Here is a 24142-nt window from a genome sequence, read left to right as displayed (position 1 = left end):
TATGAAAACTCTTTACACAAATTCACGACACATGATGCAATTATTATCGAGAGAGAAGAAACCATTTATCTTTCAAAAACAGTTTTGTGCTATAGAGAAGAAAAAATAAGCGTTCTTTTTTATCAATCTTTTGCCTTTTGAACGGTTATAAAATATTTATATATAAATTCATTATAACAAATAAAGAACAACTTTAAAATATAAGAATTGATTTTATATAACAGATAAAGAATAACTTTACAGAAATTCTAAATTATTTCAAGTTTGCTATTCTTTCTTAGAAGTGAAAATTTCATCATCTATTTAGATAATGATTTCCGTAATTAAAAACATATGATTATATTAAATTATACGATTAAATTAAGTATAATTTTCAAAAAATAAAATATAAATTAATACGAAACAGGCTCTTACACTTGCTATTTACCTAGTTACTTGGAAAGAGACTTGCGACATTACATTAGATTTGATCATGTTTTGGTTTATCTCTAATAATCAGCGCTTTACGCGGAATGTGATTATTAGTTTTGTTATTTTTAAATAAAGAGAAATTAAATCCGTTTAATCGGAATACCGGTTCGATTTTAGGTTGTTTTTTTTTGTTTTTAATCTCCTAAAATATAGTTATAATTCTAAATCAATATTTATTTTGGTTTGCTTGGTTCAAATTGTTGATGTTTTTGGTTTTTCCGGTGATAACCAAAAATTATTATTATATGTTTGGTTTCAGGTTATATAAATTTTAGATAGTCCTGATATCGAACCAATAGTTTCATATTATAGTTTCTAAACATATAATATTTAAAGAAAAGGAAAATAAAATTATTAAGACAAATCATTTCACTACAATTTGGTGGATAGCGAAAGAAGCATTAAAAAAAAAATTTCAACTTCCAAGTGAATTAGATACTTCAGGTGTGGTGAATATTTAGTTATATGTGTTCCCATCAACGTCCACATGTATGGGTATGTAAAGTCTATAAAAGTGGTTTGTAAATATATAAAAATATCGTTAATCAATATTAAATGACATATTTATTCAAAATAACACATGAAAAATAAAATTCTTAAAATAAAATTAATTAAAAATAAAATAAGTATAGACATTAGTGAATTTTATTTCATATAAAGAAAATCAAATTGTATCCGTAAATAAGGGTGGGCACGGATCAAATATACGGGTATTTGAAGGTATTAGTATCAATTCGATGCGTAGCCACCCGAATATTCGGTGTCTTGGATATCCGATTTGATCCATAAATAAAATAAAAAATTTTAAAATAAATGAAAAATCTATAAATAATATCAAATAATAATATTTAATTACAAAATATATTATTATTTAACTTTTTAAAAATTTATAATACCTAATATAATAAATTCAATACATAAAAATATTGTAAAAATTATATAAACTATAATTTATATAAACTATAATATATACTTATAACTTATATATAATTCTTTAAATATATGTATATATATGCATATAACGGATCGAATCAGATATCCGTTCCTAAAAATATTAGTATTTGTGATTTGCTTCGGTTTTTACAGATATTGCATTTTATTATTTGATTTGCTTCGTAGAGTTACGGATATCCGGATTTTTCGGTTCGAATCAAAACGAATAACGAATCGAATCAAAAATTTATGAATATTTTTCCCAGCATATCTGTAAATAATAAAAATAATATATGTATAATTGGACTTTCGATCCGTTATTGTTTTGATTCAAATCGAAAAATTTGGATAGTGTGAGTTTTATTGGAATCTTACATGTGAGTTTTATATTTAAAAACAAAACGTAAAGTACATAGTGTGAACATATTTATGTCGAATTTGGCTGAGAATCTTTCTACATGTGACACATCAGCGTTCACATTCATAAATTATTGTGAGACTAACACGTGTCTATTATAGTGTGAACGCATTTATTATAATATTTATTCTTTAATATATAAGAGATCGCTAAGAAAAAACTGACACAAAAACTTTGATGGCTTAACCGGCTGATGATTGACAACTGGTTACACAATGTATGACATTAACATTGATTCTTAATTAAATTTACTGTATCATTCTTATGTTTCATTTTCATTATCGTTTTAGATTTAGATTTGTGTACACAGATTAAGAAAATATTTAATTTTGTATATTTTAAAAATAAAAATATTACTATCTATACACCTAAATATATTTTAATAGGAAAATAAACTCGGTACAACGACAATTAAACTAAAACGGAAAGAAAACACCGTAAGAAAGGCGATAGATAGTAGATTTTGAAAATGTCAAGTCACTCGATCTAAAATTTATGTAAGAACGAATCTTAGTTTTTTTTTTTTTTTGGCTAAATTAAACGAATCTTAGTTAGATCTATCTAATAGTAATAACTAATAAGTACCATGAAAATATAGGTGAATTTTAATATGACGTGGAAGGTTTATGGAAGCTTGCGGTATTGGTAGACTGGTAGGTGGGGACAACTCGAGCCCTCTGAACGACAACGTTTGGTGGGCATTTCAGATGAGATTAATTAGTTACTATTTATAATTAAATAGATATCGTTGAAAAAATTGATTTGAATCTGCATATAATCAGTTTCTTCGTTACTTAGGGATGATTTGTGCTCGTTTATTTTTGCTAGGCTTAAAGATATATGTGCTCGTCACAAACACTTTTGAACGAATAAAGAAAATATACCCACACGTGTATATAAAACCAAACACAGACGGGAAGAAAGAAAGAAACGGGGGGAGACATGGAGAAGCCCATCAACCTACAGAAAATCTTATCCACTTCATTGACAGGTGCGTAACAAGATCTCTTCATTGAAAGGAAGAGGAGGACCACATTTATTATATACGGGAGTAGATAGTTAGATGTGTTTTCATTTTCACTATCTAAAAAGAAATTAAAAAACATAGATCAAAGTTCACATTTATTGTAAACATGTTCTCGAGAGGAATACATTTAATTTAAAAAAAAAAAATCGACAACATACCGAAGAAAAAGGATTATCATCATGATACTCATGTCAGAATAACACTACAGCGGTAACATTGCCAATAAAGCTAAGACATGGTACACTGATTCCCTAAAGCGAAATAATGTTTTGAATGTTTATAGTGGTCCGAGGAGAACGGTTTTGAATGTTTATAGTGGTCCGAGGAGAACGCACTGCAGGACAAAAATCTGTTCACCAATCAGCCAAATTTTTGTTGCTTTTGTTTTTGTTAAAATTAAATAAATAAAGCTCCGAATGGTAAAAGCGGGTTGAGCAATGAGGTCAAATGGAATGCATAATGCGATACGGTTTAACTGAGATTTGTCTAAAATAAACGGTTCAAAACAAAATATAAATGGTGACATATATAAGGAATAGTGTCACTGCGGGATACATATAATATATTTATATTTTAGAAACTAAAAGATAAGTGATGCTAATATAATTTATAATTATATATTTTATTTTAAAAAATATTTTATATATGAAATTAATATGGTATTTTTGAGATTTTATGACCAGTATCATATTTTATTTAAAAACTATAATTGCTCTAGTTCGAATATTTAGAAAATTCGGTTCTTTTTTTGAAACTCGGTTCAGTTTAGTTAACACAGTCAAAAACCGGTTAATATCCAACATAATCTTGGATCCCATTTGGTTCCGATTTGGTTTCAATTTTTCGGTTAATTCATGTTTAAATTCAGCAAATTTGATTTTTTCCGGATAAAATATCAAATTTTAAGCGTTTTTGATTATTTTTTTTGGATGAAACAAAGAATTTTAAATATTTTTGGATAAAAAGTATTCTAGTAATTTTTTTAGATATTTCAATTTATAAATAATATTTTTAAATTATTTGATTATTTTTAAAATAAATATAGTTAATATTTATAAGTATATAAATTGAAATCTAAAAATTTGGATATCCACTCAGTTATTGATTCGGTTTCAGTTTGGTTTTGATTCTTTAATTTTAGAGATATAAAATCTGCTAGGATAGTTTGTAGGATTCAAACCTAAACTGAATCTCTTTTTTTTGGTTTGATTCTTCGGTGCTCAGATTAATGTTCCAGATAATAAAATTATTTTTACCATTATTAGTTTCTTATCCAAGTATTACGTATTTAAATTTTAGTTCAACTTTAGTTTATGTATGTTATATAGATGAAATATTAGTAGATGTATTTATGTTCTTCTATATTTTAATAACTAAACCAGAAAAATAAATGTATCTACATTAATATGTGTAACCACACTTCATTACTTTCTTTTCGGTTGAGGGAGTGGTCCACTAACAAATATGTCCCGCACATGATTTTTACTTTTCTTATTTATTTAATTTTAACAAAAATTTGGGTGAATGGTGAACAAATTTTTGTCCTGCAGTGCGTTCTCCTCGGACCACTATAAACATTCAATGATAAACATTCAATGTTTCAGTAGTTTTGTACTTTTGTTATATCAATAAAGTTGGATATCCAGTTACAAACAAAATAAAGTTAGATATCAATATTATTTGGTGAAACATATGATTGGTTAAAACTGATATCGTGTGGTCACCATCGTCTCATCGATATGAAGATTGGACACGGCTCATCATGCATGTGCGTAGGTATAACAAAATTTCCTAAGTTGAAATTCCATATTTCTCTAAATTACTTGGTCATAATGTTCGGTAGTTTTTGTCGATATTAATTGGTGAAACGTTTTTAAAAGAAAAAACCTTAGTGAAACATATATATATAATTTGGTTATTGCTGATTCAGCTCTAATTTTCTGGGATTGGTATCAATATTCAACATAGGAAATCTAGTTACAACTACGCACATTGTTGGCTTCGAATCTTTATTTTACGATCAATAAATATATAAATATGTTAGCAAAAAAATATAAATAAAAAGCTTCTGTTTTCCAATAAAATGTGAGTCAACAAATTAAGCAAAGGGTTCGTGTGATTAGCTGGCACGTGCAAGGCTCTCTACTCCATATGTTTATCAAGCATTGTCGTAACCGTGACAAATAAAAAAAGTAATCGTGACAAATAAAAAAATTTGGATATTTGTAACTTTACGAAACAAAACAAATATTGATTTACAATATCCGTAAGAAATGAACCAAATCATAAATATTAATATTTTTAAGAACTGATATCTGATCCGATCTGATCTGTTATATGCACGTATATACATATATTTCCAATATTTTATATATCAATTATTTATAAATTATATAAATATTATATTCTATGTTAATTTTACAATATTTTATATATCGAATTTTTATATTATTTATCAGAATTTTTAAAACTAAATAATTTTGATTTTTGTAATGAAATATTATCATAATATATATTTTTAAATTTTTATTTATTTAAATTTTATATTTTATTTGTACGGATTGAATTGAATATTCAGTTAAAAATATGATTTTTTTAATATTCTCAATACCAAATATCTGGGTAGCTACATATGGAATCAAATCGGATAGTTGATTATTCACAACAAAACAGATCGAATTACGAATGCCTCTAAAACCTTGATATTCTATCGGTGCCACCCCATATAGTTGATCGCGTGGAGTCTCCTCCTCCATTGTATATCTTCTTCTATAAGTAGCTAGGGTTCCTCCTTTGCATAAATATATACTTTTTGTTGACTGAGTATATATATATATACTTTCTTTACATAAGTATATATACTTTCTTTAGATTATTATTATAACTTTTTAAGAATAGTTATGGGTCTATGAATGGTATATATGTTTGTTCAAAAAAAAAGAAAAAGAATGGTATATATATCCGAAGACGTAGGTGGTGATCAAGAGTGGTTGGGTTCGATGCAAGGCTTGTCAAAGTGAGCAATCTTATGTGTTCTCATCTTGGTTTCGTTGTCTGTTCGACCTTGGCCTCGATCTCTCATCGAAACCCTAATTCTACAACTATGTTAACCCTTATCGATTATTTCATTATTGCATCTTTCTTATGATGATATATATCGTCAACTACTAGGTATCGATTTGTGATTGATCAGGATGAATAAAAACTTCTTGTTTCTGAGTGTTCTAAAAAAATACTTTTCACACTGTTACACATACTCATACAATTTGATTGAAGCTGTATATGCTTATAAGTCTTTTCGTCAACATAGTTATAAATCTATATGTTCATATATATAGACACGTATTTTTCTTCTTTAATTTGCATAAAGTTCTACTAATTAGGTATGCAGATTTTCTATATGAATGAACAATTTGCATTTGAAAATTGATGACATGACGCCCTAAAGATGTATAGAAGAATTCGTGTAAAGGCATTTGGTTAATCTAGTTTTAATGACATGTTTTACCTATATTGATTAGTATGCATATTCTGTATACGCTTATATGTATATACGTATATAGCACATATTATTATACATATATATATTGACGTGAGAGAGTTCCATATAGCTAAGCATGCTTGTTGAATCTGCACATATGCATAGACCATGAGTGTAGTGTATGCATATACAGATCGTACGTGTCCTCTTGAGGTAAAAAAAGTCGCCCTATTTGATATTAACAAATTCATATAGTCATCATGTCTATAGTGTTTTTAATTTATCTGACGATGGGTATTCTTACAACTTGTACACAACAAAGTACAGCATATTAAGAGTCGTTACTTCCTAAGGAGTCGGAAGCCGTATTTAGTGTATTTTGTCGGTAGAGTCAAGTTATGTTGATCAAAAAAAAAAAAAAGTCAAGTTATGTGTATTTTGGAACAAATTTTAAAAAGAGTTGTCTGTGATGGTAAAAAACAAAAGCCAAGGTCGATCAGACAACCAAACTAAGATGGAACCAGATCGGGACTGGTCCTTTGACAAATCCACCAACTTCGCTGGGCTTATATACTTTTATACCTTTCTTTTTATATGTGTGCATGGTTCAGTGGACTGGAGTAATTAGACGAATTTTGAAAAAAGAAAAAGAAGAAGAAGAGGAAGATCGAACCACCTCAAACCCTACCAACCCAAAAAAAAAATCACATCATGTTTGTCTTTTCTTTTTGCAACTGTATCACATCTCTTTGTTTGTCTCTTGGTTTCCTCTCTAAAACCCTTCTGGCCGGGTAGGTGCATGTTCGACGCGTGATTCATGTCTTCCAATTAAAGTACAGTAAATACATTTATGATTCAGTGTTGGTTTATAACTTTTGGTTATCGTTTGGTTTAGTCATCTGGTTTACTTTATTTGCTTTTTACATATACTCATATTGTATACATGCCCTGAATAAAGGCAACAAAAACCCATACTTCCAGCCCTCAAAATACAATCTCGAAGTAAGATTAACCTACTTTGTGATATTACCTTTTTTTTTGATGAACTTAAAACATTCATTAAAAGGCCTCAGGCCCAGGAGGAGAACACATTGTAGAGGTAGACTTTTGCCAAATTGTCTGTCTGCCCATTAAGGTCACGAGAAACAAAGGAGAAGCAACAAAAAACGAAAGACGATGATGGAGACTCGATGTCCGAGAGAATTCCGTAGAGATTCTCCGGCTTGTTAACCGAGTTTATGGCTCTGATGAGCGAAAGAGAGTCTGAACGGATCCAGATTTTGGTGATGCCGAGGTGTTGAGCGTGAGAGAGAGCCTCCCGAATAGCCAACCCTTCAGCCATAAGCGCTGATGAGACCCAAGTTTGGTATTGACAACCATCTGATCGGGTGAGTGATGAAGCCGAGTCGAAGATCCAGGCCAGACCGACGGTGAGAGATTCCTTTTTCCAAGCGTCGTCGGTGTTACAAGTTACTGTCCCGACAGGGATCGATGGCGGTCTTGCTTGGATCTGAGTATTGTTCTGTGGAGATTTGGTGGGGTCCTGAGCCTGTAGCCATTCACGAGCATTCACAAGGGATTTTGTGGCCGTGGCTTGTGCAGAGGTTGGTCTTGACTCAAACAAAAGTTTGTTCCGAGTGGTCCATAGATTCCAACACACCCAAGAGAAGATGTCGCTGCTTATCCCACTCGGCGGCAAGCAGGTCCATGTCTTTGATGTCTGAGCAACTTCACTAACTGATAAGCAGAGCCCCGGATCAAAACTCCCAGACAGGGGAATTAGGCTCCATACCTGGGCCGCGTAGGGGCAATGTAGTAATAGGTGTTCAGTAGTCTCAGTCTGACCGCTGTGAACGCAGTTAGTATTCTGTAACATCTCCCTCTTCTGTAGATTCCCACCCGTTGGAAGAGCTCCTTGAATCGCTTTCCAAATGAAGATCTGTAGCTTTGGCGTAGAGGAAATAGACCACACCGATCGATGCCAATCAAAGGAGTCAAGCGGAGCGCTACTGTCCAAGAGTTCTTTATCAGCAATGGCCGCAGCATACCCTGACTTTGCGGAGTCTATGCCAGACTTCGCTGTGTACCAAATGTAGGAATCTCTTGCTTCTGTTTTGCTCGGTTTGATAGTCAATATTTCCTCAACAAAATCAGGCATTATCCTACTGATCATCTCTATATTCCATTCACAGGTACCTCGATTAATAAGATCAGAGACATAGAGATCATTTGTACCTTCCTTGAGTGGCCCATACGGTATAATGCGAGACGTAGTTGATATCCAAGCATCCGTCCATACCTTGATCTCTGTCCCTTCTCCCACTGCTCTTCCAATGTGGGAGGCTAGTAAGTCTCTACCAGCGAGGATACCAGTCCATCCATGGGAAGCGCCTTTCACCAATTGTACTTTGAGCAGTGGAGCTTTGTGGCAGTATTTCCCGAGCATGACTCTAGATAGGAGACATTTTGGATTAGTGAGCATGCGCCATGGAAGCTTTGCCAGCAGAGCAATATTAAAGGTTTGAATATCCTTAAAACTCAAACCCCCCAAACTTTTTGGTTTTGTAAGCTTATCCCATGATAACCAACACATCTTCTTTTTTCCGGTGTTTGAGTCCCACCAGAAACGTGTTAGAGCCGATTGTATCATCTTACACAAGCCAACCGGTAACAGAAAGCAAGTCATTGCAAAGCTAGGAACAGCAGTGAGGACAGCTTTAAGCATGACCATTTTACCAGCAGAGGAAAGGAATCTAGTAGACCAGCTTACTGCCTTCACCACAATCCTATCAATAATAGATGCAAAGAGGTCTCTCTTTTTCCTCCCGAAGTGTTCTGGGAGGCCAAGGTACTTTCCCACACCCCCTCCTTTGTGATTCCTAGTATGTATTTGACTTCATTTCTCACTAAAGATGTGGTCTTTTTAGCAAAGGAGATGGAAGACTTGTCGGTATTGATCCTCTGTCCCGAAGCAGATTCATACATGGTTAGAATATGTTTCAGTTTCGCGCAGCTACGTCTATAGGTGGGGATGAAAAACATGGTATCATCAGCGAACAGTAAGTGATTTACACTGGGACTGTTTTTTGCAATTTTGATTCCAGGGAGAGTTCCATCTTGTTGTGCTTTAGAGCAGAGGCCTGATAAAACTTCACTACACAGGATAAAGAGATAGGGGGAGAGGGGGTCCCCTTGTCTAATTCCGCGCTGTGGTATCACTCTGCCTAGGACAGCATCATTGATCAGGAAGGAGTAAGAGACAGAGGAGACACACTTCATTATCCAGGTAGTAAAATCCTCGTGAAAACCCAATGTAGATAGAACACATTCGATGAAACTCCATTCTAATCTATCATATGCATTGCTCATGTGAGACTTTATAGCCATGGAGGAACGTTTTTTGGACTTGGTCGTCTTAAGATAGTGAAGGAATTCGTGCGTGATTAGCACGTTATCAGAGATGGCTCGTCCAGGTATGAAAGCTGACTGGTTCTCAGAAATAGCACAGTGTAGGACCGGTTTTAGCCTCAGTGATAGGAGTTTTGAGATTACCTTATAGTAAACATTGCACAAAGCAATGGGTCTGTAGTCTGAAACTACTTTAGGACTCGTAATCTTTGGGATCAACCTGATATGTGTAGAGTTGATAGAGTGAGGCATTGATCCCGTTCTGAAGAATTCTTGTATCTCCTTTATCATAGCAGGTCCCATGACATCCCAGTTGGTCTGAAAGAAACTCGCAGTGAAACCATGTTGCCTTGGAGCCTTGTCAGGATGGATGGAGAAAAGAGCAGCTCGAATCTCAGAATCTGGGGTGGCACTATCAACTTGTGATATTACCAAATTTAGATATTTATATTAATATGTCCTGTTGTAAAAAATGCATCTTAATATGCCATTTAACAACTTAACTATTCAATTGATTCAACTAAATATTTGCATATTTCTGAAATAAAATAACTAAAAAGATATATATGTATATATATATACATATTTTACTTAGATGGCAATCTAATAAAATTTTACTATAAAAAATATAAATATACAGTTTTTTAAAAAATACTCCATTTGTTTTTTAAAAAGTGTCACTTTAGGTTTTTTTTGTTACATAAAAAGTGTCGTTTTAGATTTTCAATGCAATTTTTGCTTACTTTCAGCTGAATATTAATTGTAAAATGCATTGATTTAATAAATAAATTTATTTATCTCAAATATTATTGGTCTGTTAGATATAATTAATGAAAACATAAATATATTTCAATCATTTTCTTAATATGTGGGAAAATGTTTAAGTAACACTTATAATGAAACGGAGTGAGTACTCGATTTTATAAATATCTAAGTAACTAAATATTATTGTAATTATTATTAAATAACTATTATACATTAATATTCATTTAATTTCGACACATATAATAGAAAAATTTATAATATTAAATATAACATTATAGTATTATTAAACATTAAATTAAATAATCAATATCATTAAATGACCTATTCTATTAATTAATTTGTAAATAATAAATTAAATTAAAATGTCTGTACACACAAAATAAAAATATATATTACTATATTTACAATATACTTTAACTTATAAAAAATATTATAAAATATTAAATCAATGATAATTTATTATCATTTATAAAATAATTTTAAAACTTTAGATATTAAAATTAAATAAATATATATTTACTTGATAAAAAATAAAATATTTAAAATTAGCTAATATTTATATTAATTTATATTATAGTGAAATGAGTTACAGTTGATATTTTTTATTGTAGATTTTTATGGGTTATTTCATCATTCATACAGCATTTTACTCAGATATAAACGACTTTAACACATTAACTCATTAAGTATTAAATTTTATAAAACAAAATTTGACCAAGTTGAAACATATTAAAAGATCTATTCTTCTATTTTAATTTTAATTTGTTAAAATAAAGTGAAACAAATGAGAGACACACCAGATAAATGAATTATCTTATTTTGAATCTTTGATTATTATATAGTTATATTTATATAAAAAATTATTTTGACTAAAGAATATTATAAACAAATGAGAGATTTACCAAATAAACTGTATGAAAATGTTTGCGTGCAGGAAAATCAATACAGCTAGGAGGAATTACAGACAATGGTCAATGAGCTGGTTTATAGTTCCAATCAGAACCATTATTCCATAACCAATCAATGGAAATGAAATGATTGGCCTTAACAGATGTAACCGGTTTCAAGCTTTGTCCTCAGTGCAGTTACTGTAACTAGATCAACATAGACGTCATCTGAATCTTGCAGATTTTGAACTGTCATCTCACGGACTAATGATTGAAGAATCATTGTCCTGGACCTCCTGGTTTTCTAGCTGATGAACACTCTGGCCTCAAAATCTCACACATATGTGACAGCCAACCTGCTTTTAACTTGTGGGGAAAGAAACATAATTTGCTCTAGGTTTTTTCACGTTTGGTCAGCCCTGGAAATGTCGCCAGGGTCATTTATTTTCTTTAGTTGAAACTTTATTTTAGAAGTTAAGTAAAGTTACTACTAAATCACTGAAACTCCTTCCTAAAATTCTTATAACTCTTTAGTTATTTTTAAAATTTAACGAGTTTGATTATAATTTTTTTTTTGAAGTAATAAAGTTAGGCATGTTTTTATTGAGTAAACTATTCAGAGTTTCTTATTGGTTAAAAATACTTAGCAGAGCTACAAGTTTCAGCATAAGAGAAAAATAAACAAAAGCAGAGGATTATGATTGAAACCACAACCTGTCTAATTAGCTATCCTTCAAGCTGGGCCAGTCTTCTGTTTTGTTTCAACCTCCATAATAAGCCTTTAGCAACACTCTGTTTCCCAAGAAAAAAGGAATAACACACTCTGTTGCCTATTACCAACTTTACCTTCTTCAAAACCGTGTTTGTAACCAACTCTGGTGACACTTCTGTTCGTAACCGAGGCTGAGGTCGCATGTTGTGGTCTTGATGGTGTGGCCTTAGATGGCTCGATCTGAAAATTTGGAGAGAAAAGCAAGTTTAGGGTTTTAAGTTGATTACTTTGCTACTTTCTTGGTGTTCAAGAAAGATATAATTACTTGCATTGTAGAACTATACCTTGTCATGAGACATCGGTCTAAAGCCGGAGTGTCAACAGACTCAACACCACCTTGTCTAAAGGAGGACAAGGAGTGTCAACAGACTCAACACCACCTTCTTCATCAAGAGCTCTATCGTATCATCTGAAATCACCAACAATCTCATCATAGTTCACGCAATGATCACTTCGGCTCCTTTCTTGATCACACTTATATTGTTCATGGCTGTTCTTACAAGAACCGTCTGATTGATTGATAAACCATCCTTCTCGAATTCTCCTGCATCCAGATTCATAAACCAATAAAGAAAACTATTTCTCTTAGGTCTGTTTCAGACCACAACTTCTTCAGTCACAACATAAAGCTAAAGACAAAACAGATACGGTTCTATAGAAGTAATTAACAACAAGCATGCAAAGAGTGGAAGAAGAAGTCACCTGGTGGGGTTTCAGAAAAGGGCTCGAGCTGGCTTCTCCACTTCATCAAACGACAACGTTATATCTTGAACAAAAAAACGGTGTTTAGCTTGCAAAGAAACGACTGCGTTTCCACTTCAGCCACACCGCTGCGTTTGATCTTCAAGAAAACGACTGCGTTTCCACTTCAGCACACCACTACGTTTGATCTTCAAAGAAACGATGGAAACGACTACTTTTAATTAACAGCTAAAATGACGTCGTTCAATTTGCAGCTGAAACGACGTCGTTCAATTTGCAGCTGAAACGACGGCGTTTCGTATATCTTGGAGGTTCATGGCTCTGCTACCTTCAGTTACTGAGAGTTAGACCGGTCTTCTTTAGTTACATGAATGCCATCATCTAGTCTGATATTTTATTTGCAGGTTGATTTCACGGGCTTCTTCGTAAGCAATGGCCTACTTTAGAAACCTATAAATGTCCTCATGGAGTATCCATCAGCGGCCAAAACAGACTCGGTCAAGCCAAGGTTTCGGCAAGGAACACCACCACTACCGGAGACTACGAGCTATCACCGAGCCCTGCTGACCAGGAAGTAGAGAGAGCTTCCTCTTGAACACCATCAACATGAGTTTCTTCGACCGGTTAAATATAGCGTGGAAGATCATATTCCCATCTCTCACGCGTCGAGAAGAAGCTCCAACGCGAGAATCGCGAAGCAGCGGCTCAAGATGATTCTGTTCTCGGACAGGTGTGCGGTCAGCGACGAAGCTAAAAGGAAGATTGTGGACAACATTGTTCACGCGCTGTCGGATTTTGTGGAGATAGAGTCGGAGGAGAAGGTTCAGATTAATGTAGCTACTGATGGTGACCTTGGGACTATTTACTCGTCACGGTGCCTGTTAGGAGGGTGAAAGCAGAGTACCAAGACGTGGACGAGGCTGGATCCATAACCAATGTGGAGTACAAAGATACGCTTGATGGTTCTGTGGATGTCAGGTTCGACTTTTTATGTTCCAGAGTAGTAATAAGAAGAGACGGTGTTTCTTAAATAGTGTCTTGTTTAGTTGTTTGCTAGCTGTTCTTGAAGTTTTAGTCTGGAGACGGTTCCCTGACACTCCCATTATGTATATATGCAACGACTCTCTCCTCAAAGTCTTAACTATGTCTTTGGCAAATGTTCTTCTTCCTCGCGACATTGACTCAGCTCTGAATTTGTAATGCCGGAACAATCTTGTTGTCTTGAGATCTTTCTCAGTAATGCTCAAACCAGTATAGAAGATTTCTAAGGGCCAAGTGTTTAAAGATATATATCCAAATTTCATTTTGGTCATGGGTTCTTGATGTAACGGAAGCTTTGTAGGATAGAACTACAGATTCGTTGATTCTGAGAATAACCGGAAAACTAGAATAACACAAAGAATCTTATTTAGTCTAAGAATACCTAAGAATCAATGTCTTTTTAAATTCGTTGAGATCATCTATGATCTACCGAAAAAAATAACAAAAGAGAAATCTCTTAACTTTTATTAATAATCAATTAAGTGAATACAAACTTAAGTTTAGACGGCTGTATATAATAAAACGAGTTATTCTTGGGTTCACTCCCTAGGGTGAACCTAACACCAACTAATAGAAAATTGTCATTTTAAATCTAGTATCTTTTAATTAAAGAAACCAAATAACTTGCAAATTATATTATTTTTTCAAAATAAAATTTAAAAATAAATAAAAATAATATATAAAAACGAATTCAAAAAAAAAAAATGTTGTAAACAAAACACTAAACCCTAAACTCTAATACTAAACCCTAAACTCAAATCCTAAACCCTAAATCCTTAGGTAAACCCTAAATCCTTGGGTAAACCCCTAAACCCTTGGAAAAACACTAAACATGTTGTCAACAAAACACTAAACCCTAAACTCTAATCCTAAACCCTAAACCCTTGGACACTAAACATTTGGATAAATTCTAAATTATAAATCTTAAACACTAAACTCTAAATCTTAAAAATAAATATTTTTTTTTAAATAATCTTTTTTTAGAACTATTGTTATTTTTATTTATTTAATTTTTTATTTTTTATTTTAAAAGCATAATATAATTTGGCAAGTTATTTTGTTTCCTTAATTAAAAGATACTAGATTTAAAATGACAACTTTCTATTGGTCGGTGAACCTAAAGGTTCACTCTAGGGGGTGAACCCAAGAAAAAGTCTAATAAAACCATAAAACCCTAAAACAATAAAGATAACTATCTAAATTAATATAATTAATAAAATAAATAATGAGATATTTGGAAATATTCAAAATATTTATCTGCATCAAGTTCTGGATTCTTCTTTTTAATTGCACTCTTTGGGTAAGTCTCACTTGAAAGTTCAAAAAAGCTGTTTGACGGTTCTGATGATTGTGTAGAGAAAAATCTACTTGGCATCTTTCTTCTTCACTGTTTCTACTTATTTATATCTCAAAATTTATCATTTTTCCATATTAAGGTGTATTTAAAAACTTCAAAAAACTCTTCTTCATTATTCAAAGTTACAAAAACAAGATCACACTCTCTTTGATCATCAATCCAAAGTACTAAGAAGGAAAGGTTTCTAGGCTAGAAACAAAAAGTTACAGAAACAAAAGAGACTCCAAAGTATTAAGAAGAAGAGAGAGTTTTAGTTTCCACGTGTAGGAGCAATTCTCATAGGCATATCTGACACACTCAACACCGTTCATACGCTCCACAGCAAGCAGCATCTGGCCAAGATCTGAAAACCTAACAAAACCATATCCTTTGCCACGCCCAGTGGCTCTCTCAGTCGAAACCGTTGCTGATACAGTTCCCATGGTTGGTCCGAGCTATGTTTATGTCATACATTAGACTACCTAATCACAATTACATCTGGAAAAATATCTAATTATGCTCATTTCATGACTACAGAAGCCGAAGAAAGTATCGGGGGTGAGAATATAAATGTAAGAAAAATCAGAGGGCACAAAAAGTAAAAAAGAAGGGTAAAAAAAATAGAGAGGGGAAGAGTTATGACAAATAAACAAAAGAAGAAAGAAAACACAAGTGTTACTGTATTTGCCAGCAACAGGACTGTGACACATGATTTGGCCTTTGAGAAAAGGTTTACTGCTTTTCAATCATAACTCTTTTCCCCTCTCCCTTCCATGGTGGGTTCACCATAGCTCAAAGCTTTGCACACAAGGTACATAGTAGAGCATCATAATTACCACAAACGAAGAGTCTTTATACTTTTCTTTTTTTTTTCTGTTTGTTTCTATTTGATATTTTGGTTTATTTACTTTGCACTCAGTGGTCAAATGTCTTCCTAGAGAGAGAAAGAAAGGGAAAGTCCGTGAAGGAAGAAAAATGTTAGAATTTTGGAGAAGAAGAATGTGAAAAGGGAAAGTTTTTATGTTTATTTGACTTGAGTCACTTCCTTCGATCTACATCTGGATTTTGCAGGAAAATGAGGAAACATGGGTGGCAACTTCCTTACCATCCTCTTCAGGTAACTCTGGCTAAAATTTATTTGAAGGATTTTGATTTTGAGGTGAAAGTTTGGAACTTTATGGGTAGGTGGTGGCTGTTGCTGTGTTCTTGGCTCTTGGGTTTGCTTTCTACGTCTTCTTTGCTCCTTTTGTTGGGAGCAAGCTTCATCAGTACATTGCCATGGGTATATACTCTCCTCTGGTAAGCTAAAGTTGTTTGCTTTGCTCTCTAATATCAAATTTGCTTTAAGATTCTTTTTTTTTTTCTGCTTTATGGATCAATAAACATTGAAGATTTAGTATATCAAAATTGTGTACTTGTTGGCCGTTTATATGTTGTTTTTCTAGTTCCATTGGTTCCACAATCTAACATGTCTAGTTAGTTCCTGATCTGGTCCTATCAAGAGTTTAGAAGCCTCACTTATCAAGAACTTAGTGGCATTTTCTTTACAGATTACATGTGTGGTTGGACTGTATATATGGTGTGCTGCATCAGATCCTGCAGACCGTGGAGTTTTCCGGTCAAAGAAGTACCTGAAAGTTCCTGAAAACGAGAAATTTACTCAATCAAAAGATACAAAAGATGGATGTGGATCAACTCCAGGTGGTGCCAAGTCTCATGACAGCACATGTGTCCAGGATCAAGAAAATAGAACTAGCAAGAAACTGGAGTCATCACAAAAATCGTCTATCCTGCGTCTGCTCTGCTCTCCTTGTGCACTGCTCTGTGGTTGTTGCAGTGGAAGAGGCGAATCTTCTGAGCAGCAGACGAGTGAGGATGGGATGTTTTATTGCACTCTGTGTGAAGTTGAGGTGCGGTAAACATTTGAATTCACAAACTTGTTGATTACCATCTCTTCTGATTGGTATGGACTAATATGTATTTACTTTTGCAGGTCTTCAAATACAGCAAGCATTGCAGAGTTTGTGACAAATGTGTGGACAGTTTTGATCATCACTGCAGGGTATTAAAAGGATTTGCCTGATTTGTTTCAACCCCTTCATTCCATTTTAATTTTTTTTATCTTCTTTTGCTTATGGAATTGTGTTGTGTAGTGGATAAACAACTGCATTGGCAAGCGGAATTACAGAAAGTTCTTCAGCCTTATGGTATCAGCTATCTTTTTGGTAGGTAGCATCCATCTCTCTGTTTCTTTCTCTGCCGTAAGATGCTCTGAATTGTTCTTCCTTTGTGGGCTTGATCTTGCAGCTCATAATGCAATGGTCAACTGGAATTTATGTGCTGGTGTTATGTCTACTCCGAAGGAACCAGTTTAATGTAGACATTGCCTTCAAGTTGGGAAGCAGCTTTTCGCTAGTTCCATTTGTTATAGTTATTGTAAGTTATCTTCTTATACAACTGATCTCTTCACTGTTATCTCCTGAATGCACGATGTGAAGGTTTCTTTCTTGTCTCTTGCAGGGAGTTTGCACTCTATTAGCAATGCTGGCAACGCTACCGCTTGCTCAGCTCTTCTTCTTCCACATTCTTCTCGTTAAAAAGGTTGCTTTCCAATGTTAAGGGACATGCCAAGAACTATTATCTTACTAACCAATTTTCTCAAACAGGGGATAAGTACATACGACTACATAGTTGCACTTAGGGAACAAGAGCAAGAGCTTGAAGGTGGTGGAGGTCAGCAAAGCCCTCAAATGTCAATGATCAGCTCATTCACTGGACTAAGCAGTGCAAGTTCCTTCAACGCATTTCACCGTGGAGCTTGGTGCACTCCACCGCGTCTGTTTGTTGAGGATCAGGTATCTTGCTTCTTCACCTCACTGTTCACCAGATTTTCTTGTACCTTGTATAATATTAGGCCTGCGGGTTCATGTAGTTCGGTTCGACCAAAATCTCACTTAGTTGAACCGGAAAAAGTTCGGTTTGGTATTCAAGTAGTTCGGTTTTTCAAAATTTTACCGAAAGAAAACAATTTTTTTGGTTTTGGTTAAAAAATTGGTTAAATTCGGGTAATTTTGATTTGTTTGGTTAATTCGGTTAGTTTGGTTAAATTTTTTTTTGAAAAACTAAACTAACCGATTACCGAACAGAAAATCGAAGTTTCTTTATAAACCTGCTCAATTAAAACCGAACTCATTACTGAACTAACCAAAATTTTGTTAGGTTTGGTTAAAAACCGCAGGCCTATATAAAATATCATTTGCTCTATTGTGTTTATGTGTGTGGTTTCTGTATGCAGTTTGATGTAGTTCCTCCAGAGAATGCGTCTGTAAGTTCATATGGGAAGAAGACAGTAGTAGCTGAGGAACACGTCAAGAAGAAACAACCTGTGAAGATAAGTCCATGGACTCTAGCGCGTCTCAATGCAGAAGAAGTCTCAAAGGCAGCAGCAGAAGCGAGGAAGAAATCCAAGATCATCCAGCCTTTGGCTAGACGTGAAAACCCTTTTGTTGGGTTAGAAGCAAGCAGCAGTGGCCGTAGAATGTTCCCTGCAAAATTTGAAGCTGTTAATAGTAACGGGAAGCTGCAGAGAAGGCAATCTAAGCGCATACGGTTACCAGCAGAACCACTAATGAATGTTCAGAGTAGAGCAGCTAGCTCAGGGCTAGCACCTCTTCAGCTTGAAGCAAGAAGCGCGTTTCAGACAAGCCGAGAGATGTCAGGGTCAGGTGGTGGTGTTATGGTTGCATCTTCACCAGAGAGCAGCTTAGAAGACTCACATGACATTCACCCTTTTAGAGTTTCGTCTGAAGCAGAGAATTCAATGCAACTCGATGGGTTTTCTTCAGCTGTTGGTCTGATGAGTAATCAACAGATAGAACAACAAAAACAACAGCAATCCATGATGATGATGACACTGTCAAGGTCTACAAGTGATGGCTATGATGCATCTGGTGGTGAAGACAGTGATCAGGTTCCTTCTAGAAACATCCACAAATCAAGATGAGAAGTAATCACCCTAGTTTTGGCTTTTAAGAGTTGAAAATGCTTGAGGTGGCTGGTCACATTCAAATGGATTGATCAAAGAGAAAACAACATCCTCATACAAATGATATATGGGGGATCTTACAGTGTTCACAAGGAGCTCTTAGGAGAAAGACAAGAACAAGGCTTCTGTGGATTCTTGAGATTTGCTATTTTTAAGGCAATGAGAGCAGTTTGAACATATGATCTTTTAGGGATTGACCAGAACTTTCTTTTCATGTTATGTTAGAAAAATTCTTTGTTTTTTTTGTGTGAAAAAAAATGTCAAGTTGCACAATTCATATTTTGTTCTCCGTTAATTTAAGCTCAAAAATAAACTTTATAGCGGGACAACAAGAATTAGCGATGGAGAATATGAAATCAAAAAAAAAAACTAACGCAACCTTTTCCTCCTGAACGCTCCCTAACATCTCTAACTAGTGATGGGCGTTCGGGTACTCATTCGGGTTCGGTTCGGATCTATTCGGGTTTTGGATTTTCGGGGTTAAAAATTTCAGTCTCATTTGGATATTTCTAAATTTCGGTTCGGGTTCGATTAGGATCTTTGCGGGTTCTGTTCGGGTTCGGATAACCCATTTAAATTATTTTTAAAATTTTAAAATTCATTATATATTTTAAAATACTCAAAATCTATAAACAAAATAATATATTACATATAAATTTGAATAACACATGTCAAAATACGTAAACTTAACATATAAATTGGTTTGATTTGAATATTTGGATAGAGAATAAATAAATATTTTAAGTATTTTTGGTATTTTGAGTATACTTTAACTATTTAAGACATTTACTTTTGATTATTTGTATATATTTTCAAGTATTTTGGATAAGTTAAAGTATCAAATATATTTTGGATATTTTTTAATATACATTAAATCTAATAAATAATTAATATATATGTTTATAAATCTATTTCGGATACATTCGGGTACCCGAAATATTTCGGTTCAGATCGGATTCGGTTTCGGTTCTTTAAATACCAAAATTTTAGATCCATTCGGATATTTAATCAATTTCGGTTCGGATTTGGTATTACTTTTTCGGATCGGGTTCGGTTCGATTTTTCGGATCCGGGTTTTTTGCCCAGCCCTATCTCCAAGTGACCATCTATTCTCTCTATAGCCAAACTCATGAAATTTTTTATGAACTCAGGACATTCTCAAAGGATGTTTGCTGGTATTTGCTTTCACATAATGCTCTAGTTCTACAGTGTTTCGATCTCAAAATTAGTTTGGACAAATGTAATGCAATGGATACTGAAACAAACATGATTGGGAGGGGTTTTGCATGAATCAGTTGTTAACCTTCTATCTCGCTCTCCTAATCTTGAAAACCTAAAGGTGCATAAATATCCACAGTTCCACACAGCCGTGTTAGGGAGTCGATCAAATTATAGTAGAAATTTTTATTATCATTATGTGATGAATGCTCCTTCTTTAAAATACTCGAAGATTTCAAGGATCTCTGAGCTAAATAAATTTTTTTTTTGGAAGACTTAAAAGCTTGAACGGTTGCGATGGTGTCAAACTTCTAATTAAGAATACTACAAAGCTGGTGGAAGCAAAGGTGTTTGACTCCCATCCCTTATTGTATTAATTGAGAATCATTACAATATTTTTTGTAGCAACGTGTCATCACTAGAATAATTTTTAGAATTCTTAGAAAAATAAATTGGTCCATCTAAATATATAATAATTTATTTTTAAATTAACCATAAATTCATTATTAATATTTAAATAAAAATTACAAATTTTCTGATCTGGCTAAAGTGTATATAAAAAATTAAGGATTTTAATAATAAAAATTAGTGTATTTTCTATCATATTTGTTTAATTTTAAACGATTAAAATAAATTAAATAACCACATTAACCATATAATAAAAATTTAGATTTTATGTATATTCTATATTTTGAATTTTTAAAAACGATTATAAATTACAAAACTGTTAAAAGTTTTACATTTAAATTTTGTGATCCATGGTTTAAAATTTTTGTTATGACAAGATACAAATGATTATAAAATCATATATATAGAAAGTCCATTTAATAAGTATTAAGATTAAAACACACACACATATATATATATATATATCATTTTAAATTAAACTATATACTATATAAAAATACATAAATATTTTAATTTCGAAATTTACTTTGAAATTGTTTTTTTTATAAAAGCTTGGAATAAATATTGACAACTTAATTTAAAAATAAAATAAAAAATTACTAAAACTATTAATCCCACAATGAAAATTTTATTATCAGTAATTTAAAGTTTGCGACAAAAGATATAGTTGATAAAAAACAATATGAGTTGAAAGCATCCTTTAATAGATATTAATATTTAAAATATACTATATATATATATATATGTTAATATCATTTAAATTTAATTGTATGTCATATCAAATAGAAAAAAAAAATTGTTTGGATTAATAAAATTTATTTATATGTTTGCACCAATTTAATTATATATGTAATAGTTACTGATTTTTTAATTATTTAATATATATTTATTATTTAATAATATGTAGAAAAATTATATAACATATAACATAATTTTTATATATAATGTTTATTCCACGCAAGACGCGGATTTTAACTTAGTTAGAAAATAAATGAGTACCTTTAGAAATCTCTTAAGTGACTCAAACACCTTTCCTTGGATTTCCCAATTTATCACCTTTAAAAGTCTTCTTGCAAAAACTAATGAAATTGCTATTGCTATTACTACATTGTTTCTATACTTACACTGTTTCGTATTCATAGATTTATAATTGAGTTGCTATATAGTACAACCAGCTCATTCATAGGTTAAAGTCCGACCGATATCATCTTTTGTACAAGGTAGACTAAGCTTGGACATTCGAGTTGGATCATTTTTTATCGGATCCGGATCTTTCGATAGAGTTTTGGACCTATTTAAAATCCACTAATGTTTCCTTTGGTTTCAGGTATCCTCTCAATTTTCATAACGGTTTTTTTTTTTCTGTTAACTTCGAGCCACAACGGACTGGTCCGTTAGCCCATTAACCCATGAAGGGGAAGCTCTTTATTTTGGAGCAGATGAGAGATTGAACCCTGATGCCAAGGTGAACTTTGTCACAAGGCATGGCCAATGGACCATGACCATCTTCGCTTCGTAACGGTTTAATATCCGAAAATTTTCGTATATAATTTGGTTCAGTATCTAGCCAAAAAGTTACCTGATAGAGGGGTCATCTAGGAAGATTTATTCTCAATCAACACGAAAAACATATGAGAAAAAAACTTGAAATTAGTGTCGGCCCTAAGCATGGCGGATCTAGAAGTGAAAAAGAGTATAATCTGCAGCATATTGGCCCAATGACCCATCGAACCAACACTATGAACCCAGCAGATCAACGTTTATATTTCATAGAGCCTGAAACTTAAAAACAGGATAGTCTAGAATGGACTAATAGGTTTGAGTGTGAACCTAGGTTTGAGTGTGAACCTAGCTAGATGCATAAATGTAGCACCAGAGTTTTTAGGAAACAGTAATGTCAAATGTGAACTATTGGATCATAGTGTGAAGTCGACAATTATGGGATTGGATCATGTAGGTTGATGAGATATTTTATATACAGACGACATGCAATGATTCTGTTTCTCTGGCCATAGAAACTAACTATCTATTATGTTGGCTCCATTTTTTCATTCGTATTTACTGGTATTCATGAATCTCAGAAAGTAAAATTTAAGAATAGTTCGTGTAGTCTAGACTGTCTAGTGATTAAGAATTTTTCATTATTTGATAATAGAGAAGGATATGAATTTTTCAAATGATAAATCTTTCAGGGGGTATACTCAATATGGGGGTTTGAAGTTATTTTGATATTTTAAGCAAAAAAAAGAAGTAATTTGACTTTAATGAACTTTTACATGATTTTAGATAAATTATAGAATTTAAATGATTTTTGTTAAATTACTCTAGAATCTCAGTTAAAACTATGAGATTGAAATTTTTATTTTTTAAAATAAAAAGCTATGGTAAAACATCTTCAAATCATTATAAAACATTTAAAACTCACAATTATATTTTTAGTAACATTGGATTTCATACTATAAGTTCTAATTAGTGGGGTATATTCAACTGAGAGTTTGAGATGTACTAAAATTACAAATTTACTGTTATTAGGGGGTTTTCCGGGCTACGTCCGGATTTTTTCCTATAATATTAATTTAGTTTAATTTTTATATTTATTCTATAAATAAACAATATGATATATATTGGAACTGGTTATAGAATTATAAAAATAAATGCAAATTTAAAACTACTTGAAATAATTTTTTGTTTTATTGAAATTTTATTTAGGGTATTAGTAAGATTAATAAAAAGTTAACTAAATTATTAGTTAAGATTATATATTCTTTATCTTGAAATTTTCACTATTCAAAATTTGTTACTTTATTATTGTAAATTATATCACCTGATGAACAAACATATTAAAATGATTTAAAATTTGTTTAATCTGAATATATTTATTTTTTTATTGAATGATTATATTTATTACCACATTTATTTAAGTTTACGTAAAATAAATTTTAAATTAACAGCATTTTTATATTTTTTTGTTAATGTTTATTTTGGCTTAAAACCCATTAATTTATAACTTTTAAGGATATTAGGACATTTATCTTTTTATTTATTTTGTCACATGCTAATACATTATATATAACTGGAGTTTCCTCCTCAAATAATCTACGAAATAGGCTTGCATGATCATTATATCATCCATCTATTACAAATGCTTCTTGTTTTTATGTTTATTGTCATCAACCTAGAAGAGCAAAGCATTAACATACGTTTTATTTTTATGCTTACTCAAGTGTATT

At 32.5% G+C, this 24142-nt stretch overlaps 2 protein-coding genes and 1 pseudogene across 3 annotated transcripts; 2 read left to right on the top strand and 1 right to left on the bottom strand.

Annotated features, from left to right (window-relative positions):
• Nucleotides 1–7399: 7399 nt before the first annotated feature.
• Nucleotides 7400–12910, bottom strand: LOC106297967. Its single transcript, XM_013734084.1, has 6 exons — nucleotides 12865–12910; nucleotides 12604–12706; nucleotides 12428–12503; nucleotides 12237–12342; nucleotides 9314–10157; nucleotides 7400–9209 (listed from the first exon to the last, which is right to left on the bottom strand). Exons 1-6 carry the CDS (start codon nucleotides 12908–12910, stop codon nucleotides 7400–7402), a joined length of 2985 nt encoding a protein of 994 aa, XP_013589538.1.
• On the top strand, nucleotides 12453–13894 carry LOC106297966 (annotated as a pseudogene).
• Nucleotides 13895–15901: 2007 nt separating this feature from the next.
• Nucleotides 15902–19563, top strand: LOC106300815 (probable protein S-acyltransferase 22). 2 transcript variants are annotated; one of them, XM_013737049.1, is made up of 10 exons: nucleotides 15902–16052; nucleotides 16313–16358; nucleotides 16427–16540; nucleotides 16792–17151; nucleotides 17235–17303; nucleotides 17395–17466; nucleotides 17549–17677; nucleotides 17762–17842; nucleotides 17908–18096; nucleotides 18537–19563. In XM_013737049.1, exons 2-10 carry the CDS (start codon nucleotides 16317–16319, stop codon nucleotides 19242–19244), a joined length of 1764 nt encoding a protein of 587 aa, XP_013592503.1. In that variant the 5' UTR covers nucleotides 15902–16052; nucleotides 16313–16316; the 3' UTR covers nucleotides 19245–19563. The 2 variants fall into 2 exon arrangements, with proteins under 2 accessions (XP_013592503.1, XP_013592502.1); XM_013737048.1 differs by having other exon boundaries at nucleotides 15903–16052; nucleotides 16161–16358.
• Nucleotides 19564–24142: the final 4579 nt, after the last annotated feature.

Source organism: Brassica oleracea, chromosome C6 (assembly GCF_000695525.1).
Source record: "Brassica oleracea var. oleracea cultivar TO1000 chromosome C6, BOL, whole genome shotgun sequence".
NCBI classification, from domain to species: Eukaryota; Viridiplantae; Streptophyta; class Magnoliopsida; order Brassicales; family Brassicaceae; genus Brassica; species Brassica oleracea.
This window is presented reverse-complemented; position numbering and strand designations above follow the sequence as displayed.

Excerpts from the sequence above, each read along its gene's own strand:
- LOC106297967 (XM_013734084.1), bottom strand. The coding sequence starts at position 12,910 with ATGAAGTGGAGAAGCCAGCTCGAGCCCTTTTCTGAAACCCCACCAG. Across the intron at positions 12,707-12,864 it reads CTTTTCTGAAACCCCACCAG|GAGAATTCGAGAAGGATGGT; the intron begins GTGACTTCTTCT and ends ATCTGGATGCAG. Across the intron at positions 12,504-12,603 it reads GGAGCCGAAGTGATCATTGC|ACAAGGTGGTGTTGAGTCTG; the intron begins GTGAACTATGAT and ends GTCCTCCTTTAG.
- LOC106300815 (XM_013737049.1), top strand. The coding sequence starts at position 16,317 with ATGAGGAAACATGGGTGGCAACTTCCTTACCATCCTCTTCAG. Across the intron at positions 16,541-16,791 it reads TGGGTATATACTCTCCTCTG|ATTACATGTGTGGTTGGACT; the intron begins GTAAGCTAAAGT and ends TTTTCTTTACAG. Across the intron at positions 17,843-17,907 it reads ACATTCTTCTCGTTAAAAAG|GGGATAAGTACATACGACTA; the intron begins GTTGCTTTCCAA and ends TTTCTCAAACAG.